The 20207-nt window shown below is 51.3% G+C and overlaps 10 protein-coding genes across 10 annotated transcripts; 6 read left to right on the top strand and 4 right to left on the bottom strand.

The window, feature by feature from the left end:
• Positions 1 to 269: 269 nt before the first annotated feature.
• On the bottom strand, positions 270 to 2145 carry IAR55_001208 (uncharacterized protein; the record flags this gene model as incomplete). The annotated part of the gene is made up of 9 exons (XM_066944335.1): positions 270 to 519; positions 576 to 629; positions 683 to 799; positions 849 to 946; positions 1007 to 1140; positions 1195 to 1233; positions 1291 to 1478; positions 1539 to 1787; positions 1853 to 2145. The coding sequence occupies 9 exons, from the start codon at positions 2143 to 2145 to the stop codon at positions 270 to 272; spliced, it is 1422 nt and encodes a 473-aa protein (XP_066805536.1).
• Positions 2146 to 2539: 394 nt separating this feature from the next.
• IAR55_001207 (uncharacterized protein) lies at positions 2540 to 4132 on the top strand (the record flags this gene model as incomplete). The annotated part of the gene is made up of 6 exons (XM_066944334.1): positions 2540 to 2722; positions 2779 to 2963; positions 3023 to 3393; positions 3447 to 3500; positions 3556 to 3674; positions 3731 to 4132. 6 exons carry the CDS (start codon positions 2540 to 2542, stop codon positions 4130 to 4132), a joined length of 1314 nt encoding a protein of 437 aa, XP_066805535.1.
• Positions 4133 to 4274: 142 nt separating this feature from the next.
• Positions 4275 to 5409, bottom strand: IAR55_001206 (uncharacterized protein; the record flags this gene model as incomplete). Its single annotated transcript, XM_066944333.1, has 5 exons — positions 4275 to 4437; positions 4492 to 4737; positions 4821 to 5112; positions 5174 to 5206; positions 5268 to 5409. The coding sequence occupies 5 exons, from the start codon at positions 5407 to 5409 to the stop codon at positions 4275 to 4277; spliced, it is 876 nt and encodes a 291-aa protein (XP_066805534.1).
• Positions 5410 to 5794: 385 nt separating this feature from the next.
• On the bottom strand, positions 5795 to 6828 carry IAR55_001205 (uncharacterized protein; the record flags this gene model as incomplete). The annotated part of the gene is made up of 2 exons (XM_066944332.1): positions 5795 to 6654; positions 6732 to 6828. The coding sequence occupies 2 exons, from the start codon at positions 6826 to 6828 to the stop codon at positions 5795 to 5797; spliced, it is 957 nt and encodes a 318-aa protein (XP_066805533.1).
• Positions 6829 to 7833: 1005 nt separating this feature from the next.
• On the top strand, positions 7834 to 8913 carry IAR55_001204 (uncharacterized protein; the record flags this gene model as incomplete). The annotated part of the gene is made up of 2 exons (XM_066944331.1): positions 7834 to 8130; positions 8188 to 8913. 2 exons carry the CDS (start codon positions 7834 to 7836, stop codon positions 8911 to 8913), a joined length of 1023 nt encoding a protein of 340 aa, XP_066805532.1.
• Positions 8914 to 9506: 593 nt separating this feature from the next.
• Positions 9507 to 11066, top strand: IAR55_001203 (uncharacterized protein; the record flags this gene model as incomplete). Its single annotated transcript, XM_066944330.1, has 8 exons — positions 9507 to 9842; positions 9895 to 9907; positions 9950 to 10001; positions 10052 to 10089; positions 10144 to 10308; positions 10361 to 10466; positions 10559 to 10782; positions 10834 to 11066. 8 exons carry the CDS (start codon positions 9507 to 9509, stop codon positions 11064 to 11066), a joined length of 1167 nt encoding a protein of 388 aa, XP_066805531.1.
• Positions 11067 to 11122: 56 nt separating this feature from the next.
• Positions 11123 to 11815, top strand: IAR55_001202 (uncharacterized protein; the record flags this gene model as incomplete). Its single annotated transcript, XM_066944329.1, has 3 exons — positions 11123 to 11205; positions 11260 to 11486; positions 11541 to 11815. 3 exons carry the CDS (start codon positions 11123 to 11125, stop codon positions 11813 to 11815), a joined length of 585 nt encoding a protein of 194 aa, XP_066805530.1.
• Positions 11816 to 12519: 704 nt separating this feature from the next.
• IAR55_001201 (uncharacterized protein) lies at positions 12520 to 15856 on the bottom strand (the record flags this gene model as incomplete). The annotated part of the gene is made up of 25 exons (XM_066944328.1): positions 12520 to 12631; positions 12807 to 12831; positions 12888 to 13006; positions 13061 to 13155; positions 13205 to 13220; positions 13279 to 13298; positions 13350 to 13362; positions 13415 to 13437; positions 13492 to 13584; positions 13633 to 13658; positions 13706 to 13724; positions 13773 to 14037; positions 14085 to 14116; positions 14164 to 14286; positions 14335 to 14427; positions 14479 to 14606; positions 14652 to 14660; positions 14708 to 14941; positions 14997 to 15065; positions 15127 to 15200; positions 15254 to 15294; positions 15349 to 15359; positions 15416 to 15484; positions 15542 to 15627; positions 15690 to 15856. The coding sequence occupies 25 exons, from the start codon at positions 15854 to 15856 to the stop codon at positions 12520 to 12522; spliced, it is 1962 nt and encodes a 653-aa protein (XP_066805529.1).
• Positions 15857 to 16227: 371 nt separating this feature from the next.
• IAR55_001200 (uncharacterized protein) lies at positions 16228 to 16802 on the top strand (the record flags this gene model as incomplete). Its single annotated transcript, XM_066944327.1, has 2 exons — positions 16228 to 16512; positions 16581 to 16802. The coding sequence occupies 2 exons, from the start codon at positions 16228 to 16230 to the stop codon at positions 16800 to 16802; spliced, it is 507 nt and encodes a 168-aa protein (XP_066805528.1).
• Positions 16803 to 17297: 495 nt separating this feature from the next.
• On the top strand, positions 17298 to 20123 carry IAR55_001199 (uncharacterized protein; the record flags this gene model as incomplete). The annotated part of the gene is made up of 8 exons (XM_066944326.1): positions 17298 to 17361; positions 17459 to 17639; positions 17690 to 17897; positions 17944 to 18192; positions 18242 to 18485; positions 18536 to 18632; positions 18682 to 19003; positions 19116 to 20123. The coding sequence occupies 8 exons, from the start codon at positions 17298 to 17300 to the stop codon at positions 20121 to 20123; spliced, it is 2373 nt and encodes a 790-aa protein (XP_066805527.1).
• Positions 20124 to 20207: the final 84 nt, after the last annotated feature.

Below are 20207 nucleotides of genomic sequence, written 5' to 3'. Positions count from 1 at the left end.
GGGCGTCGGGTGATTGGATGGATCTCTTTGAGTCAGAGCTAGCAACAATGCCAGTGAATGAACAATAGCAACAAAAGAGCTGAACAGCAGCAACTAACTCTCAAAGTGGCCGCGACAGACAAAATCCGGCCGGATGCGGGCCGCAATGTTACGTAACAGGACCTCTTACTTCATGCATTGTCCATGGTGCGGTCGAAGTGTATGCTAGATCATCTACTCTCTGTTCTACTCGTGACTGTGCAATGCCTCTGGGTATTACCACTGACTGCTTACAACGTCCCGCCGTTATCCGTCTCCAGAGTGGAGTTGCTCGGGTGACACTGGTTCAGCCCATCTTTTCCACCCAGGACAAAATTGTTGCAAGTGTACGAAATCTCAGGGTGGTCCTTTTTCCCAGGCTTGATGTCGATGTCCTCGAAAGTCCAGTCGTGACAAGGGGTCAGCTTGGAGCATGACATCCAAGCGACTCGGTTGTACAGTGCGTTTCCAGTGAAGTTCTTGAGATGAATATCGGTCCATCTGTGAGGGCTCCTGATCAGGATTGCAATTGCTCGAAGAACAACCGAGCTACTCACTCGAAAAGTCCTGAGTCTGCGTACTTTTCTCGGTTGAGTTCGAGATACGTCAAGCTATTTCCCAAAATTAGTCACCAAGGAGAGGTTGATGAAAGTATACTACTCACTCAGATTGAACAACAAGAGGATGCCAGATATCCTCCATGTAAACGTCCTCAACCGTGATGTTCTTGGCATAACCGTAACCGCCACCACCACCATTGGGAGGCTGGCCAAGAGAGTAGCTGAGAGACGGCTCAGTTCCCGCCAAATGGGCTCGGCCATTGCACTCACCCGAGCCAAGACTTGAAGTAGACACCTTGGTAGCCGGGGCACTGGTCAGAGGGATAAAGTCTGATGTCGCTCATGTATACATCCTCAATCACATCTTTCTGTTATCGGGCTTCCAGTGAGCTGAGTGCCATGTGTAAATGAGGTGACGTATCACTCACAATACCAGCATACTGAGCGATAGAGCCGAATGCGATACCAGTCCCTCCCAGGCAGGTTGCATTTCGGACGGTAATGAGGGTACTGTTTGGTTTGAGCGCGAGACAGTCATCACCACCTTGGTAGACAAAGTTCTCTGCGGGACAATCAGCTCAGTCCGACTTGCTTCCAAGGCGAGTGCGACACTCACCATAGGTAACGTTGTGACTTTGGTAGGTGTCGGAACCATCTGTGTAAGGGAGTCAAATTAGCCGCGAGGATGGATCAGCCGCCCAGATGTACATACCGGTGTTCTGAAGCCAGTTCTTCTGGTCGGAAGCAGCCTCTGGATTGAAGCTGGTAGCATTGACATAGAAATCTTTGATGTAGACGTTCTCTGAGCCCCAGATCAAAGAGGCCCAGAATTGAGGTTGAATGATGCTGAAGTTCTTGATGATGACGTTTTTGGAGTCCTTGATAGCAAGAGACATGGGTCTGTACGTCGTCCTCAGCTTGGATTCTGGTTCCACTTAAAATCTGTGTGATCCGACTTACCGACCGAACTTGTTTCCGTAGTCTTTGGCATAGTTGTACCACGCTTGACCGTTGCCGTCGATACCTCCCTTGTCGTTACCCTCGAGAACGTAGTCATGACCCCGGATGATGAAGGCCAGAGACTGGTTCTGGAACTGGAGGGGAATACGGTTCTCGATCCAGTACGGAATGTCGGTGGAGAACGAGAGCCATCCATGCAGATCGAGAACAGAGTTGGTCAAGGAGATATCAAGGGGTCGACCGATAGTGCTTTTCGTACTCGTCAGTCGTGTGCGTGATCGTGTGCGTACGATAGCTCAGGATATCGGACTTACTAGTTGGCGTCAGGTAGCCTGACAATGCCACCATCACCGCACTTTTCCACAGCTTTCACAAAGTTGTCCGCATCGTCCTGCTCAGATCCAAGAGCGTGAAGAGTACAGAGCTTTCTTTTGTAGCCAGTTGAAGGATCAAGATAATCTTCCTGATAACTGAGGACGGAAGGGATGGGATGGAGTAGAGAACCGATCTCTGTGACGAGGTCACCCGCTGAGGGGATGGAGAGGTCGATGACCGAACCTCGTACAAGAGTAGCGAGTCCCAATACGAGCAGGGCCTTGTTCCACATGGTGTTTCTTCTTTATCGAATGGAAGAGGATGATTTTGTTGCCAGAGATCAAGACTGATCTCGTATAACCTATTTATCTTTCCCCCGAAGCGCTCAAATCCGTCGCCATCAATACCACATCACAACCGCCCATGCATAGACGTTGGCAAAGGGGAAACCTGACATGAGCCATGAGCCAGCAAGTTTTTGGGAACCGGCGCCGGAGAGACCGGCGCCACGTTGAAAACCCTTTTGCCTTCGGTCGGTATCGCCGGTACAGCCGGTGATCCTGGATTGGTATTCATTGGCCGCAGCACATCAACATTTTGATCTCTTTCGGATCTCAGCGATACAAAAGTGCTTCGGGCAAGTCTGACATTGAGAGGCGTATGATGACGGTTGATATACTCACACGATGGCGACAACACCTTTGAGAACCGCTTTGACGGCGTGCTGGACAGCGCTCCACACGACTCAATATGGTCTTGCTATCACCAGTCTGAACGGAGTGCAGGCCGCCGTCACTTGCGGTACAGGCGGTAATGTTGGGGCACACTCATTGTCGGTACAGAGGCTCAAAAATTGCATATCCATGACTGTGAGTTGATTGCTCGCTGCTCAGGTCGGAGTGTCAATGCTTGACTAGCAATGCAGCCCGCTCAATTTGGGCTGGTCGTATCTATCTTCACATTGGGAGGATTGATAGGGTCCTTATCGGCGACAGCCATCTCACATCGCCTAGGTCGAATAGGCACTTTCCGATTCGCAGCAATCACAGTCTTGCTGGGATCCCTAGCAGTGGGCACGGCGAACTCCATTGCGGTGATGATCGCCGGACGGTGAGTCTGCCTTTTCACCAATACACTATGAAGCTGAATGAGCACAATGGCCATGGTAGTATATTGGTCGGGCTTGGTTGTGGTGTGGGAACAGTCACTGTACCTGTGTTCCTCTCTGAGATTGCGCCGCCATCAATCAAAAGATCCCTGGGCATCATGAACCAGGTCTTCATCGTTATCGGTATGCTCATCGCTCAGAGTCTGTCATTCCCTTTCGCAAAGCCTTACCTCTGGCGATATGTCCTCATCGCTTCCACCGGTCTGGCTGTTGTTCAACTCTTTGGCAGCTTCTTCATCCATGAACCAGCCACCGAGAAGTCGGATGCCGATATTGCGGATGAGGAGAGTTTGTTGGTCCCGACTGGAGAGCCGGCCCTATTAGGGATCATGGAGCTCTTGACTTCAAAAGATGCTCGGGTGACTAGAGGATGTGAGTACCTTCATCCGCCTGTTACAGGGTGAGAAACCTGACGTCTTTCACAGTGCTCGTTGTTCTTGTTACTCAGCTGTCTCAACAGTTCTGTGGAGTGTCACCAGGTTTGTGATATAAATATCAAATACGATGGTATCATTGTTAATCTGATCACAACAGTCATGTATTTCTCGACACGGATTCTGACTCCGGTCTTCAAGAACAACTCCCGACTCGTGGCACTATTCATTGTCATCCTCAAGATACCCATCACCATTCTACCAGCCTTTCTGATTGAGGTGTGTACGATCAACGCTCAGTCTTTGAGATCGACTCGTTGACAAGCATGATATAGCGTTTGGGTACCCGACGATTACTGCTCATCCCTACCGCCGTGATGAGTCTTGCTGCTCTTCTCCTCGCTTTCGGAATCAACAATGACGCTCCTGCTTTATCCATCACCTCGATCTTCCTCTTCGTCTCGGCTTTCTCTATCGGTCTCGGTCCAGTGACTTGGGTTGTCCTGCCCGAAGTCATGCCAACGCACGCTGTCACTGCCGCAGGAAGTGTGGGAGTCGCTCTGAACTGGAGTGCAAACTTTTGTATGGGTGTTGCGTTCTTGCCGTTGCAGCAGTGGATGAGTGGAGGAAACCAGTCGGGCGAAGGGAACATCTTCTTTGTCCTCGCTGTGACATGTTTGATTGCCATGCTGGCGATGAAGATGGCCTTCAAGGTTCGAGAGAGAGTAGCTTTGTGAATAGTCAGGCGAAACATGATACATATTAGACTTGTGATTGCTACGTCATGCAGCTTGTTCTTGTACACTACTTTTCCAACCCCCACAGTACAACAAGGAGGCGATGGCTACCGGGATGCACAACCAGGTGGAATAGCTGGAATTACTCTGGCAATGTGGCCGGGTCGATCCCCGAAATCCTTCCAGCCGCACCTTGATCGAGCCCATCTAGCTCTTTCATATCTTCGTCATCCAGCTCGAAATCGTACAAAGCCTTGTTGGACTCGATTCGAGCCGGAGAGCTCGCCTTGGGGATAGGCACAAAGCTGATACATGTGGTCAGTACTGGTTATGGTACTTCGAGAGACGGAAGAGCTCACCCCTTCTGTAAGCTCCATCTGAGCAAAACATGAGCGACTCCTCGGTCGTGCTTTTTGGCGATTTTCACAACGACAGGGTCTTCAAATTTGTCTTTACGGATCCTGACGAGGGGACAGAAAGCTTGAAGAGCGATGCCTTTCTTACGACAGTAATCGACAATTTCCCGTTGTTGACACCATGGATGGAGCTCGATCTGGTTCACTGCGGGAAGAGGCGCCGGGAGAGCTTCCAAGTGTTTGACATTGCTGAATGTGTCAAAACTTGAGTGTCAGTATATGCGCACTGATCGGGTGAATCGTGGGTCAATGGGATCCATGACGTCACGTACAAGTTGGACACGCCAATATCTTTCACCCAGCCCTCCTTTTGAGCTAGAGCGAGTCCAGCCCAGAAGGTTTCCCTCCCTTCCGCATCAGGTCGAGGATGATGGATCAGCATCAGATCAAGGTATTCTTTCCCTGAACCCGATTGATCGAGACGGAGGACAGATTCACGTGCTTCGTCACGAACTTCTTCTGGTGTCAAGCGGATATGAGAGCCTTCGGGAGGCGGCTGCCATTTCGTACAAATGTAGATGCTCTCGCGAGGAACGCCTGATTTGGCGATACCGGTGCCAACCTCTATCGACCGCTTCTTCGTCAGAGCTTGACTCTCACCAGACCACAAATTGACCAAACTCACCCTGCTCATTTTGGTACTGCTGAGCGGTGTCGACTAGTTGTTGAGAATGAGCTGTCAGGACAGACTTTGCCACTGGCATTTATGAGAAACGTACCCATAAGGTATCCCACCTTGAGAGCATGCTCCACCGCATCGATCCCGGTCTGTTCTTTCAGTCCGCCTGATCCGAAACCCAATCGGGGCATTGCCCCGCCAGTGTGAAACTTCACCCTACTTTGCAACGTGATCTCGGACATCCTTGGTGTGGTAGGTTCCGTGATGCGAAGACCCAACACCGAAGAGACAGACAGCCATTCATGTATACATGAGCAGGTCTAGAAATAGCTCTGCAGCAATTCTTGTATACTCGTTCCTCCTGCCATTCCAACCGGCCCGTTCGCAGCCGGCCGTGCTTCGGGCCATCATGGTCGAGTGAGAGGTTGTAACGGCAAGTGGAGGTTGGGAAATGACGAGCAGCTGATCTGCACAATGGGAAGTATTCACTACGAGCTACTCGTGCCTGATCATGGTATATTTATCTTTGGTATGAGGACAGCATCTCGTACAGCACGAGGCAAGGACAGGGAGCGGTAGCACCCCAGTACATGGGATAACAACTGCATTCATTCGAAAAGCTGGACCTTACAACGACGCTTGATGGAAGACAGGACACCCGACGGCACGTCTCTCGTTCCCACTGATCAAGTACACACCTGCCCGGACTTCCAGCAAAGGATCATCCGACGGTTCTACGCCTTCGACCCTGGGAATCGGATCGAAAATGATCTTCCTTTGTTCCTCTGCATTATCTTCCGCCACAGCATTAAGCTTGATCGTGCCCAGATCTACGATCTTCCTTTCAGGAGGCCAATGGACGGTGGCGTCGTTGGTGATGTCGCTATCATCTGCGATTTGAGCGTTAAGCTTGAAGATGATTGGACCGTTCTTGAGAAGCTGGGGAATCTCGTCGAAAAGGTAGCTAGTACTCTTGCTGGTCGCTGTCGCTTCGTCGAGGTGTTCGGCCCCGCTGTCTGGCATCACTTGATATCGTACGCAGGTTTCTTTCCCGGTCGCCGAAATTAGCTTGATAGCATTAACACCGAAAAAGTTCTCCTTCGCGAGACTTGTCGGAAAAGGCTTGGGAGCTTGTACAAAGGCGAGAGCTTCCGGGTGTGTCGCAAGATAGTCGCCAACTGTGCCGTCCTTCACCGCTTTGAAGAACACCAGCGCATCGTCGCCATTACGAGCCGGGAAAAAAGGTGTCGAATGAGTGATGATGTCGGTGTGGATCCGGCGAGGTGTCTCGGCAAGCTGGAACCGGACAGCCAACCCTCGTGGGTTGCCATTGGGGTCATTATCGGGGAGGTCGGGAAACCCTGTCGAGCTAGAGAAACGGGCTAGAACAGGGGTGGACGAACTGTTGAGATGCTGAGCCTTGGACAGCTCCGATGCGGTTGGTGTCGGTGTGAAGATTCCCTTCAGCATCAGACCTTTTGCGTGTACTGTGATGTGTGGTTGGATGCCATGATGTCAGGGCCATGCAGCATGTCAGTGGGAAAGGCAAACAAAAGACACCTACCAGGTCGGAAGCCTGGGTGCGGACCGAAGATGTCATGAAGAACATGATTTAGACCAACACAGGTCTCTTGGACGTGAGGGTCTGAGGGCATAGGCATCGTGGATTGTGTACACGAGGTGCGAATAACTCAGTGTGGTGTCCGACCGTTGGCAGTGCTGCTACAGGGCCGTCTCAAGTGAATCTGGAAGAGAACAGAAGACAGAAACAAGGACAGTCCCCTCGCGGTCGATGATATATGTACACGATTGCGGCAGCTGGGATACCGGGTACCTTGCGTGAAGCAACAAGTAGTCAATCCATGATCCTTTTACTGAGATGACTAATCGTGGTCTCAGAGTGGCACCGAATGACCGAACATTTCCCACATATTTGAACAGAGGTTATGTGTCACCTCGCCCCACGTGAGTCTGACAACTCGGGAACAGCACAAGCAACGAATGAGATCACGTACGATAGATAACGATCCGGGCGACGCTTCTAATAAGCACAGACTCTGGCGAGCAGTGTCGCGCAGAATAGGTTCTTTAGAGTAGGCAGAAGCAGTGACTTTCCCATGGATCCAGGGGACAGTCCTGACGACCTTGGGGAGGTACGTGGATGCCGGATCGCGTGAGGACGCCTGTTCCCTTTCGATTGACCTGCCAGCACACAGTCGATGATGGCGTGTCATTTTGCCCGCGGCTGCAGCTCACTCACCCATGGTTGTCTACCAAATTTGATCCATCATCACACATTATGATTTCATTGAGGTATAGCATCCGCAGTAGACACCTTGAAAGGAAGGAAGCGGCTCCCAGGCTGGTGCCCCACTCTCCTGAGTTTGTTATCTCGCATCTGATAGCGCATGCATTCCGTTCACCAACCGCGCAGTATTTGCATAAGCATGATATGGAGGGGCGATGAGCGGAACAGGGGAGCTAGTCAGACTGTCTTTGGTGATGACAAGCACTTTGCTAAGCGAGAGGGCGTAAGCAAAGGCCGGGCAGGCCGCCGCCGCTGACTTCAGGGTTGTTGTGGTTGGTCATGGAAAAGAGATCAGTCAAAGAGATACGTTGTTCCATCGCTCCGAGTCAAAGTACGTTCAACGTATAACAATCGCACCATGCCTTTCACTCCTATCCAGACCTTCGCTGGTGGACTTCTTCTTCACCTCTCTACTTCATCTCTACTTTCTGACACTGGCAGAGTGTTCGGCATCTCCGGCATATTCAATGGCGCACTGTTTGAGAGCCATGAACGATGGCAGTGGGCTGTCTTGGGAGGGCTCGTGTCGGGTCCCTTGGTTGGTCATACGCTTGGGCTCAACCCGCTATTCCCCGGAGATGCTCTGACATCCCTTGCGTCGATTGGTCTGGTTCGGCTCGCGGCTGCTGGCGTACTAGTCGGCATTGGGAGTAGGGTAAGTCAAAACCATTGGCATGTCATCTCAGCGAGACTGACGGGACACCATTCGTAGCTCGGATCAGGCTGTACCAGTGGACATATGCTCTGCGGTCTATCACGTCTCTCGCCTCGGTCGTTCGTCGCTACGGGGGTCTTCTTCACGACAGCTGTCATCACTGCAAATATGACCGATACGGATTCTTTACCCCCCACGCCTACGTCCATTCTCGAGATCCCTTCCATCCAGATCGTTGCGCGCCTTTTCGCTATAGTGGGTATAGCCGCCATCGCCTATCGTTCCCTCCGGAGTTATCTCATCTCTCGGCCCTCGGCATCGGGTCTTCTCAAGATGACGCCCTACTATCTCGCCGCGCTTACGTTCTCTCTCGGCTTGTCGCTCTCTGGCATGACCGACCCTATCAAGGTGACAGGGTTTCTCCGGTTCTTACACCCTCGGCATTTTGACCCTTCCTTGGCGATGGTCGTGCTTGGTGGGGTCTTACCCAACGCCATTCATTATCGTATGATCACGCGAAACCGCGCAACACAAAGGACCGGGTTCTCCTGGGAGAAATGGAGGGTTCCAACACGTCGAGACATTGATCGGAGCCTGGTCTCTGGCGCTGGCATATTTGGCGTCGGATGGGGATTGGCTGGGATCTGCCCTGGACCTGCATTGGTCAATCTGGGCGCGGCCTTTGTGGAACGAGACATGGCTGTCTTGATGAACGTGATGGCTTTCACGTGTGCCATGATGGCTGGCATGTACACAGCCGATGGGTATCTCATGGCAAGGTGATCCAAAATCACGGCGCCCGACGGCGACCTTTATGCATGAGGTCATTTGTACGATTGTAAGGATCTGATCTGATGAACAGCAGACCGAAGCCTAGTTCACGAAACGCAAAAGAGAGAAAGAGAGGGGGAGAGAGAGAGAGAGAGTGTGTGTGTGTGTGTGTGTGTGTGAGTGTGACCTGCATCGGGACCGAGGCGGGGGTGTTCAGAGGATGGAAAAGACGAGACCGACGGGCTTGAGCGGAGGGGAAAGTCAGATCTCCGTGCCTGTCATCCCACCCACTCACTCACTCACTCACTGCCTGTCACTGCTACTGCGCAGTACGTGGTGAACACGGCTTGTGTTTATGAAAGACGATTCGTACCGGACGCGTGTTGTGCGAATCTGGCAAGTTTCTCCAAGACCTCGGTCATTTCTCTCGCAGAAGGGATCGGCGTAGATTTCGATTGGGACACGCTGACTAGACTGCATGCATATATATACGGATATGTATTATCTCCATCTGTCCGACCTCTGCATCTCTCTCTCTATCACTCTCTCTCCCTCTTTCTCTATTCTTACATTCCAGACCTCTCACTGAGGTACATAACTATCCAATGTCAGAACCACTCAACACTACTGCTGATACTCTACCGAATCACCAACATCAAGGTCACGATCCTGAAAAGCATCACCCCACTGCCGGTCAAGAGTTCCTCGCCGGTCTCGCTGGCGAAGCTGCAGAGTATGGTCAAGCACCCATGCTCAGTCGGTCCGCCAGTCAGAAAGACACAATGTCACATCATGATACGATGGAATCCACCATGACCGCCGTGGACAAAGATGCAGTCGTCGATGAAAAGGCCGATGCCGCTGCTACACCTGAAGACTCGGGCGTCCTCACGGGTCTCAGACTTTACTTGGTCTTTGCATCCATCATGGCATGCGTCTTTGTGAGTCATGGATCCGTCCGTGTGATCTGTGCCGAGCTGACAATGTCACCAGATGTTTGCGCTAGGTGAGTCAATAGCACCCACTGATCGATCCTAATCGTGCACAGATCAATCGATCGTTTCCACCGCAATCCCTGTGATCGTCTCCGAGTTCCAAGCGTGAGTGCATAGTTGGGGCACTCATCACCCAGTGCTGACTCTATTGCTAGCTTCGACCAAGTGGCCTGGATCATCACAGCTTACTTCCGTGAGAGCAATCTCAGTGCTGGATCAATAGCAGTTTACTGATCCTCTCACGCAGTGACGCAATGTGGTCTGATTTTACTGGTTGGTCAGATGCTCACTGTGCTCAAGGCAAAGTGGATGCTCCTCGGTGCTATCTTTTGGTTCGAGCTCGGCTCTCTCATTTGCGGTGTCGCCAAGACCATGGACACCCTGATCGGTGGACGTGCGATACAAGGTATCGGTGAGTGTCGTACCTTCCCCCTACAATCCTTCTTCGCTGACCCGAACTACAGGTGCCTCCGGCATGTTCGTTTCCATCCTGTCTGTTATTTCGGTTGTGACTAAAGTCGAGCAACGAGCGGCATTCATGGGATCGTTCGGATTCGTCTTCGTCATCTCGTCCGTCATCGGGCCTCTTTTGGGAGGTGTATTCACCGATCATGTCAGCTGGAGGTGAGTCTTGCTATCACGTTTGTGACTGACCTGCTCAGATGGTGCTTCTACATCAATCTTCCTTTTGGAGGTGTTGCCGCCGCAGCCGTGGCGTTCTTGTTGCCAGCCCGAGCACCGGCAACGGATGTCAACGCACCCGAGGGTCGAACCATACTTGGCAAATTGCGTCGTCTGGATTGGCTCGGCACCGCTCTGATTTTTTGCCTCATCACCTGTCTGCTTCTTGCTCTCGGTTGGGGTGGTAATCAGTACGCGTGGAGTAGTGAGTGCCCATCCAGATGAGGTTGATAGACGCTTAGCTGATTCTCAATAGATTGGCGAATCCCCTTGCTCTTCGTTCTGGGCGGTGTGTTGGTCATCGTTTTTGGATGGTGGCAATGGCATTACGACAAATACGCCCTGATCCCTCTGTCCATTCTGAAGAATCGCACAGTCATTGCCTGCGGTGGCACCATGTTCTTCATGATGCTTGCGATGCTGGGCGGGACTTACCAACTGCCTCTTTACTACCAAGCTGTGAGTACCTATGATAAAGATCTAAACTGAATTTTTAGGGACGAGCGCACAGTGCCGAAAAATCTGGTATAGACATCATTCCATTTATGTTGGCCGTCTGTATAGGTATTTTCATTGCCGGTGGTATCACCACTAAGTTTGGGCGATACTACCCATTCCTTCTCATCGGGTAAGCTCTGCCTAGCTGTTCCTGATCACCGGTCTGGGTCTGATTCTGTTGCAGACCTCCGATATCAGCTGTTGGACTCGGTCTCCTCTACACTCTCACAGCCCATACTGCCAATTCAAAGATCATTGGGTACCAGATCTTGGCTGGCTTCGGGATCGGCCTCAGTTTCCAGCAATCTCTTCTTGCTGTGCAGGCAGAATATGCGGACAAGCCTGCCTTACTGCCTCAGGCGCAAGGTGTTGTCTCGTTCTTCCAGCTCACTGGTGGTGCTTTGGGAGTCGGTGAGTCATTGTTCGCGTGACGACGGGCCCTGAATGCAAGCTCATGATGAGTAGGAATCATCAATACCGTTCAATCCGTCTTCCTCAATACCGAGATCAAGCGCCTTGCTCCCAACGTTGATTTCAACCTCGTCCGACAATCGGTGTCTGCTATCTTCACGTTACCTTTGGACCAGCAAGCGCCCATCATCGACGCATACATCATCAGTATCACAAAGTCGTTGATACCGATCATTGCTGCCGTCATCATTTCGTTGATAACCGGAGCTTTCATCCGTAATCACAATATGCTTGCGAAGGGAGGTGCCGGTGGTGCCCATATGGCTTGAGGCGTGTTTAGGTTTGAATGCGACGTTTCGTTAGATGGGGATTGGAACAGATGAGAGCTTTGTGACCCCTGAGAGAGCGTGGTGACATGTCGAACAAAATGTACACAATGAACTGTACCTGTGTTTGACAGTGCATACAACATATCTCAAGAAATCCCAAGTGTGTCACGGCTGCATGCACAAAAATCAAGTCCCTCAACGATCACGAACGGAATAGCCCAAGCGGTCATTTCACTGCTTTACCTCGCGACGTGCCCCTCGTTCCTCATCTTTGATGAAATTGCAACGTTTCGTCGGCTGTCAAGCACGCCGAAGAAAATGTCTTCGGATCAGCGCAAGGATGAGACAACAGTTGGATCGCTTGGCATACAGCACACCAACCCTGGGGGAAGATCATCGGGCAAGGGCCGACAGTAGGCAGACCTTTCCGCCTTTCTGTGACGAGGTCTGACTTGAGTGTGGTTGCGTGTGCGGATGTCACCGACAGTCGACGATTCGAGGGGCACCAATGTTTCACAGCATTGTCGAAGTTACTTACCGTTTGGCTTGCCCCTGCGACGAGCCCCATGTCATAATATGATGTGATATGCATGAGGTACACCCATACTTGACTCGAGCTTCTTTTGGTCTCGTACAAAATGCCAAGATATGTAACAAGATTCGCCCTAGGCATTCCTTCAGTCTCAACAGATTCACGGTCCGCCTCAGGTTCTGAGCGATTTTGGCAACGATGACACCCCCTTTGCTGCCGCGACTGAGTCGACCATACCAAATCGCGAGCTGCAATCGAGGAGGATACGAAGCGCGTTACGGGCCCTGACTCGGGAAATGTCTTGTTGAGCGGCATGAGTGGGTCTAGCGATAGCTGGTGCTGGCGCGAAAGGATAGGGGAAGTGTTTGTGGAATAGCTCGTAGCAGGCCAAAGTGACCGCGAATTGAGGTGATGATCGAATCACACTGACTGTCAGCGGAGTCAAGGACACAAACTCACCGAGCCAAACCACCCTTGTACAAAGCTAAAAGAATTTGATAGGTCAGTCATGCTCGTTACCATTCCGTGATCAAGGCATACCCTTCACTCCTTCCTCCTGCAGGATCTTGCGGATTCCATCCGAAACACCCTTATAAACGGTTTGGCCAGCACGGGCCTGGGTTTGCAGACGGGTTTTTACCACGTCGGCGGGCGTAGTGCTGGTCCCGGATCAGCGTCACGCTAAATTTGCGTCGGTATAGCCGAAAACTCACAGATACGCAGCAGGCATACCGGCGATACCAGCAGCGGTAAGAAGTTCGCCAAAACTCAGGACCTTTCCGCGACGACCCTCGTGGAAAACGTCTTTCTACAAGGCTGTCAGCAGTTGCTTGCAAATGAAATGCAGTGCAACTCACTTTGAGGTGCGCGTATCTTATAGTATCGGTCAGCTTCGGGGCAAGCCATTTGATTGGAAAGACTGTTCACTCACGAAGTGAAGTATATCATTGACTGCCAAAAGATTAGGCATTGAGCTACAGGAGAATCTCACGATCCACTCACAAAAGGGATATCTCTGTTTGACAGTATCAGTGACAGTTTCGATGGTCAGGTCAAATTTAACTCACCGAGCGAAACACGCAGTGGCTCCCTGATGATGGCCTCTTCGTCAGTTTCGTCCCGACATATCAAGTAACAGACTGACCTTGTACAGCCCGATCAAACCCAGCTGTCGGATGATATGTACCGCTCCGCGAGGTACGGCACCACCACCTTCCGCACGTGTGATCTCTCCAGCCTGGAGAATCATCGTCAGCACCTATCAATCTCTGTTTAATGAGCGTACCATTTGTAAACGAATCTTAGTGATTTCTTTTCAGACGGGTCAGCTGTGATCAGAGTCTTGAGATGAGACATACCTAAGGGGTTTGTGACAGCCTGAAATTCTGATTAGCATTATACATGTGCATTACTTTCAATACCTACCACTTGACATCCTCCTGCTAAGCCACCTGCCAAGATCTCTACAGGCAACGATATTCGGCCTGTTTCTGGGTCAGTTCCCCGTTTTCGTACCAAATCGTTGATGGTCAGTTTGATCGCCTTTTCAGGAGCGACTCCGACCAGTTGGGGCATGACACCTCGGTAGAATGCTCGCACTCCGCCTTCGTTGGCATAAACCTTTCTTACGCAATCGGCTGCGTTACGGTATAATACTTCGCCTACGACAGTCGAGCGTTGATTTTGCAATCTTCAAGGAGTCAGCTGTGGAACTACAGGAGGAAAGACCTGGCGTACCGCGTCTTGACCAGGTCTATCGGATATACAACCTGAAAGGAACTGTGAGCTTGGCCTAAGAGTGACATCTTCCACTCACATAGGCTCCGATGCCGCCAGCGATTCCACCTTGCACGAAATTGTATGTGGATATAGCCATCTCTTGCAGAAATCCTCCAGAAACGGTTGTCTCGGTCAAAGCGGCTGCTTCAGGAGGTTGCCACTGGGCTGTGTCAGCTATGGCCGAAAGGCGGACACAAGAAACACATACTTTTGCGTCGAGTAGTGATTGGAAGTCTGCCAGAGCGAGTCTCTGGCTGGCGCCCACATTACCTCGACTGGCAAAATGCCAGATAATGTTAGCCTATCAAAAGCCAGTTAACATCTTATCAAGCAGCAAGTCGCGAGTGCGCACCTCCATAGGTGTGAACATGCCATATCGCATGCTACCAGCAGCTTCGTTGAGGAAATCTGACACATCGATTCTACCGTCCTTCGACCTTCGGACAGCATGTTCGATGATTCGCTCAACAGCGTCCATTTCTGCAAGCAATCAGTAAACGAACAGATACACATGCATCTACGTACCTCGAATAACTAGGCAGGAAGATCAGCTATCGTCTAGTGCTCGTCCTTCGACTCACTGTTATGGAAAGCGATTACCTCGGAATAGCTGATTTTTCTACCAGGATTCATCGTACAGAGCGTCGGCAACCTTTCCAGAACCGAATCAGACAGCTTGTGACCAGCGATTTCAACGAGAATCCGCTGAAACTCCTCTGGGTTGATATATCCATCACCATCGCTGTCAAAGTGATGAAACGCTTGCCGCAATCGCTCTCCTTGGTATCCCTTGATGAGCTGAGTGAACTCGTGGTCTGCAAGGGTATTGTCAGCGTATGTCATCAGGAAAGCTCGCGAAGGCTAACATACATCCCAGGACGTGACGGTCTCCTCTTTTGCCAACATACAGCTTCATCCAGTCACAGTCGAAATCGAAAGCTGCAAGGCAGGTCAGCAGCATTTCCCCCTGTTGAACAAAACAAAACACAAAAGCACTCACGGATTCCACTCGCAGCGGTATTGGCCGATAAAACTGCCTTGAACTCGTCATAATCAATAGAACCCGACGCATCGCTGTAGCGAGGATTAGCGGTCCACATATTACTGCCTTTTCGGCGAAAACTTACACGTCGAAGACTTGGAATGCAAGCTGGTAGTCGGCATCAGGCTGTAAAATAGATTGGTGAGTCAAGTGAAGAGGTAAGCATTGACCGGCACTTACTCGTTTCAATACTGAGACGAAGCCATATCAGTAAAACAGACTCATCGATGCGTATGAGTAGACCTACAGGTTTCGAATACCACGAAGTCCTCGAATGACACGAGCCCTCTTCGAGAGCTGTCGGCAACTCGAAACACTGCCAAAACAGGACGTTAATGCGAAGGTCTTACGAGGAGAAGAACAGTCTTCTCACGATTCGTGTACTGCTCCCTTTTGATTTTGCTGAAGCCCTCATCGGTAGGCGCAATGGCATCGACGAATTGAGACGGAGTGAGATATCTGAAGGAAAAAGCGCATCAGGACCCAATCGTCACCTCGCGTACATCCGGAGGTGCATTCACTTTTTCCCTTCCACCTCTTCGGTCGCGAATCTATCAAATGTCCTCCTCCATCTGGCAAGCTCACTCTCAGCGGGTTTGACGGTGGACGCCAGGCTGTCGGCTGTGGATTTGATTGTGGCTGTGAGACGAGAGGTGAGAGGCTCCTGCGAGTCCGAAGAAGCGGACATGGTTACAACGGTCCACGATCCTGCGGCCCTTCCTGGGGGTAGGGAAGCGCGACAATGAGAGGCAAAGGAGTAACGGTCGGATGTGACTGCGTCTCACTGGAGGGAGGGAGAGGAAGGAGGAGGAACCGAGTGAGCGTTGTTCGAGGTGGTTGTGTTGCGAGTGACAATAGTAGTAGGAGAAAGAGAAGAGACGTTTTTACCGGTACTACCGGGTTGATTACTCCGAGCGCCCAAGTCGCAGGAAATATTCCCACGTCATCATGGAGTGATTGTAATATCTTATCATCCTGCTCTTTCGCATCGCATTCAACTTCACTATCGTCAAGACACGAACGTGAAGAGAGCGAGCTAGATCCAGTCTCAGACAGACAATGAACGACAGCGGCTTGCCGATTGCTTTCGGAAAGCAGCACAACAGACTTTTACTCCCTACAAAGCCTTCCACAAACAATCAGGGACGTTCAAGTAGCCAAGGAGATACTGGTGAACGTTCGAGAGGTTCAGTAGCCGGTGGAGGAAGGCCTAATCGAGGACGGGGCAGAGGTGGCAGAGGTGCGGCCGCACCAAGCAACTTTGCCAGCGGGTCAAATAGCAGCGTGATCGGGAGCAGAAATCACAACACACCTGCATCCGATACTCTCAACACCGGAGTCAAGGTGAGTTGTCCCCTTCCAATAGAAGTGAATCTGCTCAACCAAAGACCTCACTCAGCGCCCACACCCAGCGTCCCTCAGTGACCCTCAGGATAACAGCAGGATTTCACCGATGTCCTCGAACGCCCAACCACAAAGCGGTCATCACCCAAGAGGAAGGGGAGGAATTGGGGGAAGAGGTCGAGGGAGAGGAGGGCAGGTGGGGCGTGGACAAGGGCATAGGCAAGGGAGAGAGAATGGATCGGGATACTTTAAAGAGAGCTTCTGCGAAGACCCGTGGAAAGACCTGTTAGCACACAGAGGTTTGGTAGGCTGAGCTTCAATCTGGAGAGACAGACAGTTCATAAATTTTAGGGACCCCGAAAAGGAAGCCCTCGCGCGCGGACATGATGACAGCGCAAGGTCGGTGATTCGTCTTTCCTCCTGGATGGTCAAACACAGCTAACCTCTGGTCATTACTCAAAGCTTTGGATGAAGTTGTAGCAATATCGTACGATAACACACACAAAAGGGACACACCGTGGCATTCGACCATCTATGCATGAGACGATGCGACAGAAATTTCCGTCGCAACATTATGTGAGAAGCTTTCCTCGGAGGACACACAACGCACATACACAAAGGGCGTTCCTTTCGACTCTGAATTGGCAACTCTTGCAGTCTCTTTCTTTCAGGCTTCCTTTTTTCCCCTTCGCGTTCTGTCTTTCATTTCTTCCATACTCTACTCCCCTACAAGTGGGAATGTTCATCTGAAAGTGACATATCCATGAGGAACATCCCTGTTGGTCATGACCCGTCTCGCCCAAACACGTCGCTCAACGATTCGTGTTGACAGGGCAACCCTGTTCAGAGGTGAGCAGAACATTCCAAGCTATCCTTGTCCCGCGTTTTCCGTGGCTCCGCCCCCCCGTTCATTCACCTGCAACGTCTCATGCTGATTCTGCTAAAGGTATCCTGCCTACACTTTACCAGATCGAACCAGACCTTTTCCCCGCCCTCATCTTCTGTGGTAACCGACAGCTACACGAAGAAGCACTTGCCGTCACGTTCGAGTCGTTACAGATCGAGTGCTCTGTCTCGGTTGCGGAAGGCCAAGTCTATCTGTCAAAAAGAGCGAATGCGATACTTCAGTGCGTTGATCCGTCAAAGAGCCGCACGGTCTAACAGTCTTCTTTTCCAGATGTTCGCGTCTTGGCCAGCTCGTTCGCGTCTTACGTTTTGTCCACCCTGTCCTGTCCTCCTCGGGTCAAACGAATAGCATGTCAACAGATGGCCACGAACTGTTCGAGGGTATTTGGACTGCTGTTGCTACTGTAATCAAGCTTTGTCCCGATATTCGGGAGCTTGAGTACGCATTGGGAATTGGAATCGGTGAGCCAATGTGGCAAGTAAGTTGAAGATTACCTACTCCATTTTTTGCTGACTTTAGCGCAGGCGATCGCATGTCTCAAAGAACTTCGACGGCTCACATTGACCTACCCGTCACTCCATCCTGCTTGCGATGCGCGACATCTGCAAGATTTTCCTCGCATTAGCCCAAGTCTGCAACAACTTCAGCTGCCAGACCAGACTGCCAATTCAGACCATTCGCTTGGAAAGGTAGTAGGAGAGGGCGGGCTCGGATTTGGTGTAGGCTGGGAAAGTCTGGAGACATTGCAATTGAGCCTCCTGAGCTCAACTGGCGTAAGTTATCGGATAGCAACGTCCCTTCAACTGACTAACATCGCTTCAGGCGAAGAACATAGCAACCTACCTGTACCTCCTGACATGTCTTCCAATCAAATTCTCCACCCTGAAAATCGAAACACACTTCCTCGACCTCCAATTTTCCTCTAGCATAGGTCGTCTGGGGACTCTGGGAGTCCTCAGACACGTCGACCTCAGCACCACAGGTACTAAATTTAACGATAATTGCTTGAAGGCGATTATCGAAAACTGTGCAGGACTGGAGTCGTTGCGGCTGAATGACGTGGAGGGTATGTCTCCTTCCCGTCTCCAGACCAGTGATACTGATTGGAACAAAAAGGTCGCCTGGATAAGGATGCCTGGGCTGCCATTGAAGAATGGCCACCAACATTTAGAAGCCTGGAAGTCATAATCTGCGAGTATTCAGACCATCACTCGTATGTGCTTTCTGAACCCGCACGATTGTCGCCTAATGATATCATGCAGTTGGGTCACGAAACACCTTGAGTCGATTCACATGGTGCCTATCGAGCAGTTGCAGCGATTCGTCGTTCGACGAAAGATACATCCGACCGCCCTTCTTCCATTTCCGCCGAAAGAGCTCCACGTACCTCTGCCTGTGGCCAACCTAGAGCCACGGTCACCGCCTGATGCCCTTGTCGAAGCAATGTCACAAAGACCGGAAGCTCTCGAAGAGCTGTGTTTAGACTGGTGGCAAATCAGCGGTCGCGACCTCGACTCCATCTTGCAAGCGGCAAAATCTTTGCAAATTCTTGAAATAGCGATAACAGCTTCGATGGATCAGATTGTGAGCCTCTAGCATCTGCCCTGCTAACTTTTCACAGTTGAGCCTTTCCAACCATTTCGCTCTGTGCTCTGACTTATCTCGTATCGCTGTCAACCTTGCCCCTGGCTATCAGCCTTCTGCATCGAGTCTCAAGACGAAGTCATGTATAGTCACGCAAGACCTCGAAACACTTCCCAACGAACTGAGAGACCATTTGTTGCAAGACGAATTCGCTACTCCGGATATCAAAGAGCTTCGGAAGTTCGCTCGTAGGTTGCCACATTTGCACCACATTGACTGGACTGGACGGGGCGGCAAGGGTCGATGGACTTTCACGAGAAAATCGCCCTCATCTTCCGCTATCAACGTTACATTCATGCACGCTGCGGTATTGACCAAAACTATATGGGAGCAATGTCAGCAGCCTTCACCCGAATACGCGTTCGATGAAGCGCGACCTTCCATATCTGATCGAATTCTGGTGATACCTCGATCGCCTCAGGCCGCCGGTGTCGGTGAATTCCCTTTATTGGTGCCCGGCAAGTCATTGTCTCCTACCTCGACCTCTCACCCTCAAACACTGGCTAAGGATGGGACAACGCGTTCTCAAATCGTCTCGGGTCGCACCAAGGTTGTCACGGAGCTGACTCCTTGCCTCGGAGAGAACCCAGACAACGGAAAGCCCAAGGAGAAAGGCGAAGAGCAGGACGCGCGGACCACGAGACAATCTGAAGAAAAATTTGGTGTTAATGATCCGATCCGCGCAACTGTCGTGGCCCCTTCTGCGTGGTCCCAGCGCCGAGCCACTTCTTCGTCCTCAACACCAAGTGGAAAAGGTGCGACGAGTATCATTCAAGGTGCCTCCTCGGCCTCCACCGCGCATGGCTTGACCGAGTTTACGCCAACGAACTGTCACACACAAGAAGTCAAATCATCACCCGTGGCTTCGTCTGCGATTGAGCGTCATCGACACTCCAAGCAGCGACACATACCACGACCCGCTAGTCCTGTCCGAGCTCGCGGGAACGGCAGGTCAGCAAAGAAGAAGGAAGCAAGTGTTGAGGTTAGCGTTCACATGGACGATGGTTGGACGAAAGTAGGAGTGGGTAAAACAAAAGCGCCAAGGCGTAGCAGCGATTGACAGTCTGGAACAACAGCAAGAACTGGTCAGGCTCAGACCATATGATTATTATGCACTGTTGATACATATTCCTCTTGCGAAATC

Source organism: Kwoniella newhampshirensis, chromosome 2 (assembly GCF_039105145.1).
Source record: "Kwoniella newhampshirensis strain CBS 13917 chromosome 2, whole genome shotgun sequence".
Classification (NCBI taxonomy): domain Eukaryota; kingdom Fungi; phylum Basidiomycota; class Tremellomycetes; order Tremellales; family Cryptococcaceae; genus Kwoniella; species Kwoniella newhampshirensis.
Note: the sequence above shows the minus strand (reverse complement) of the source record. Positions and strands in the feature narration are given on the sequence as shown.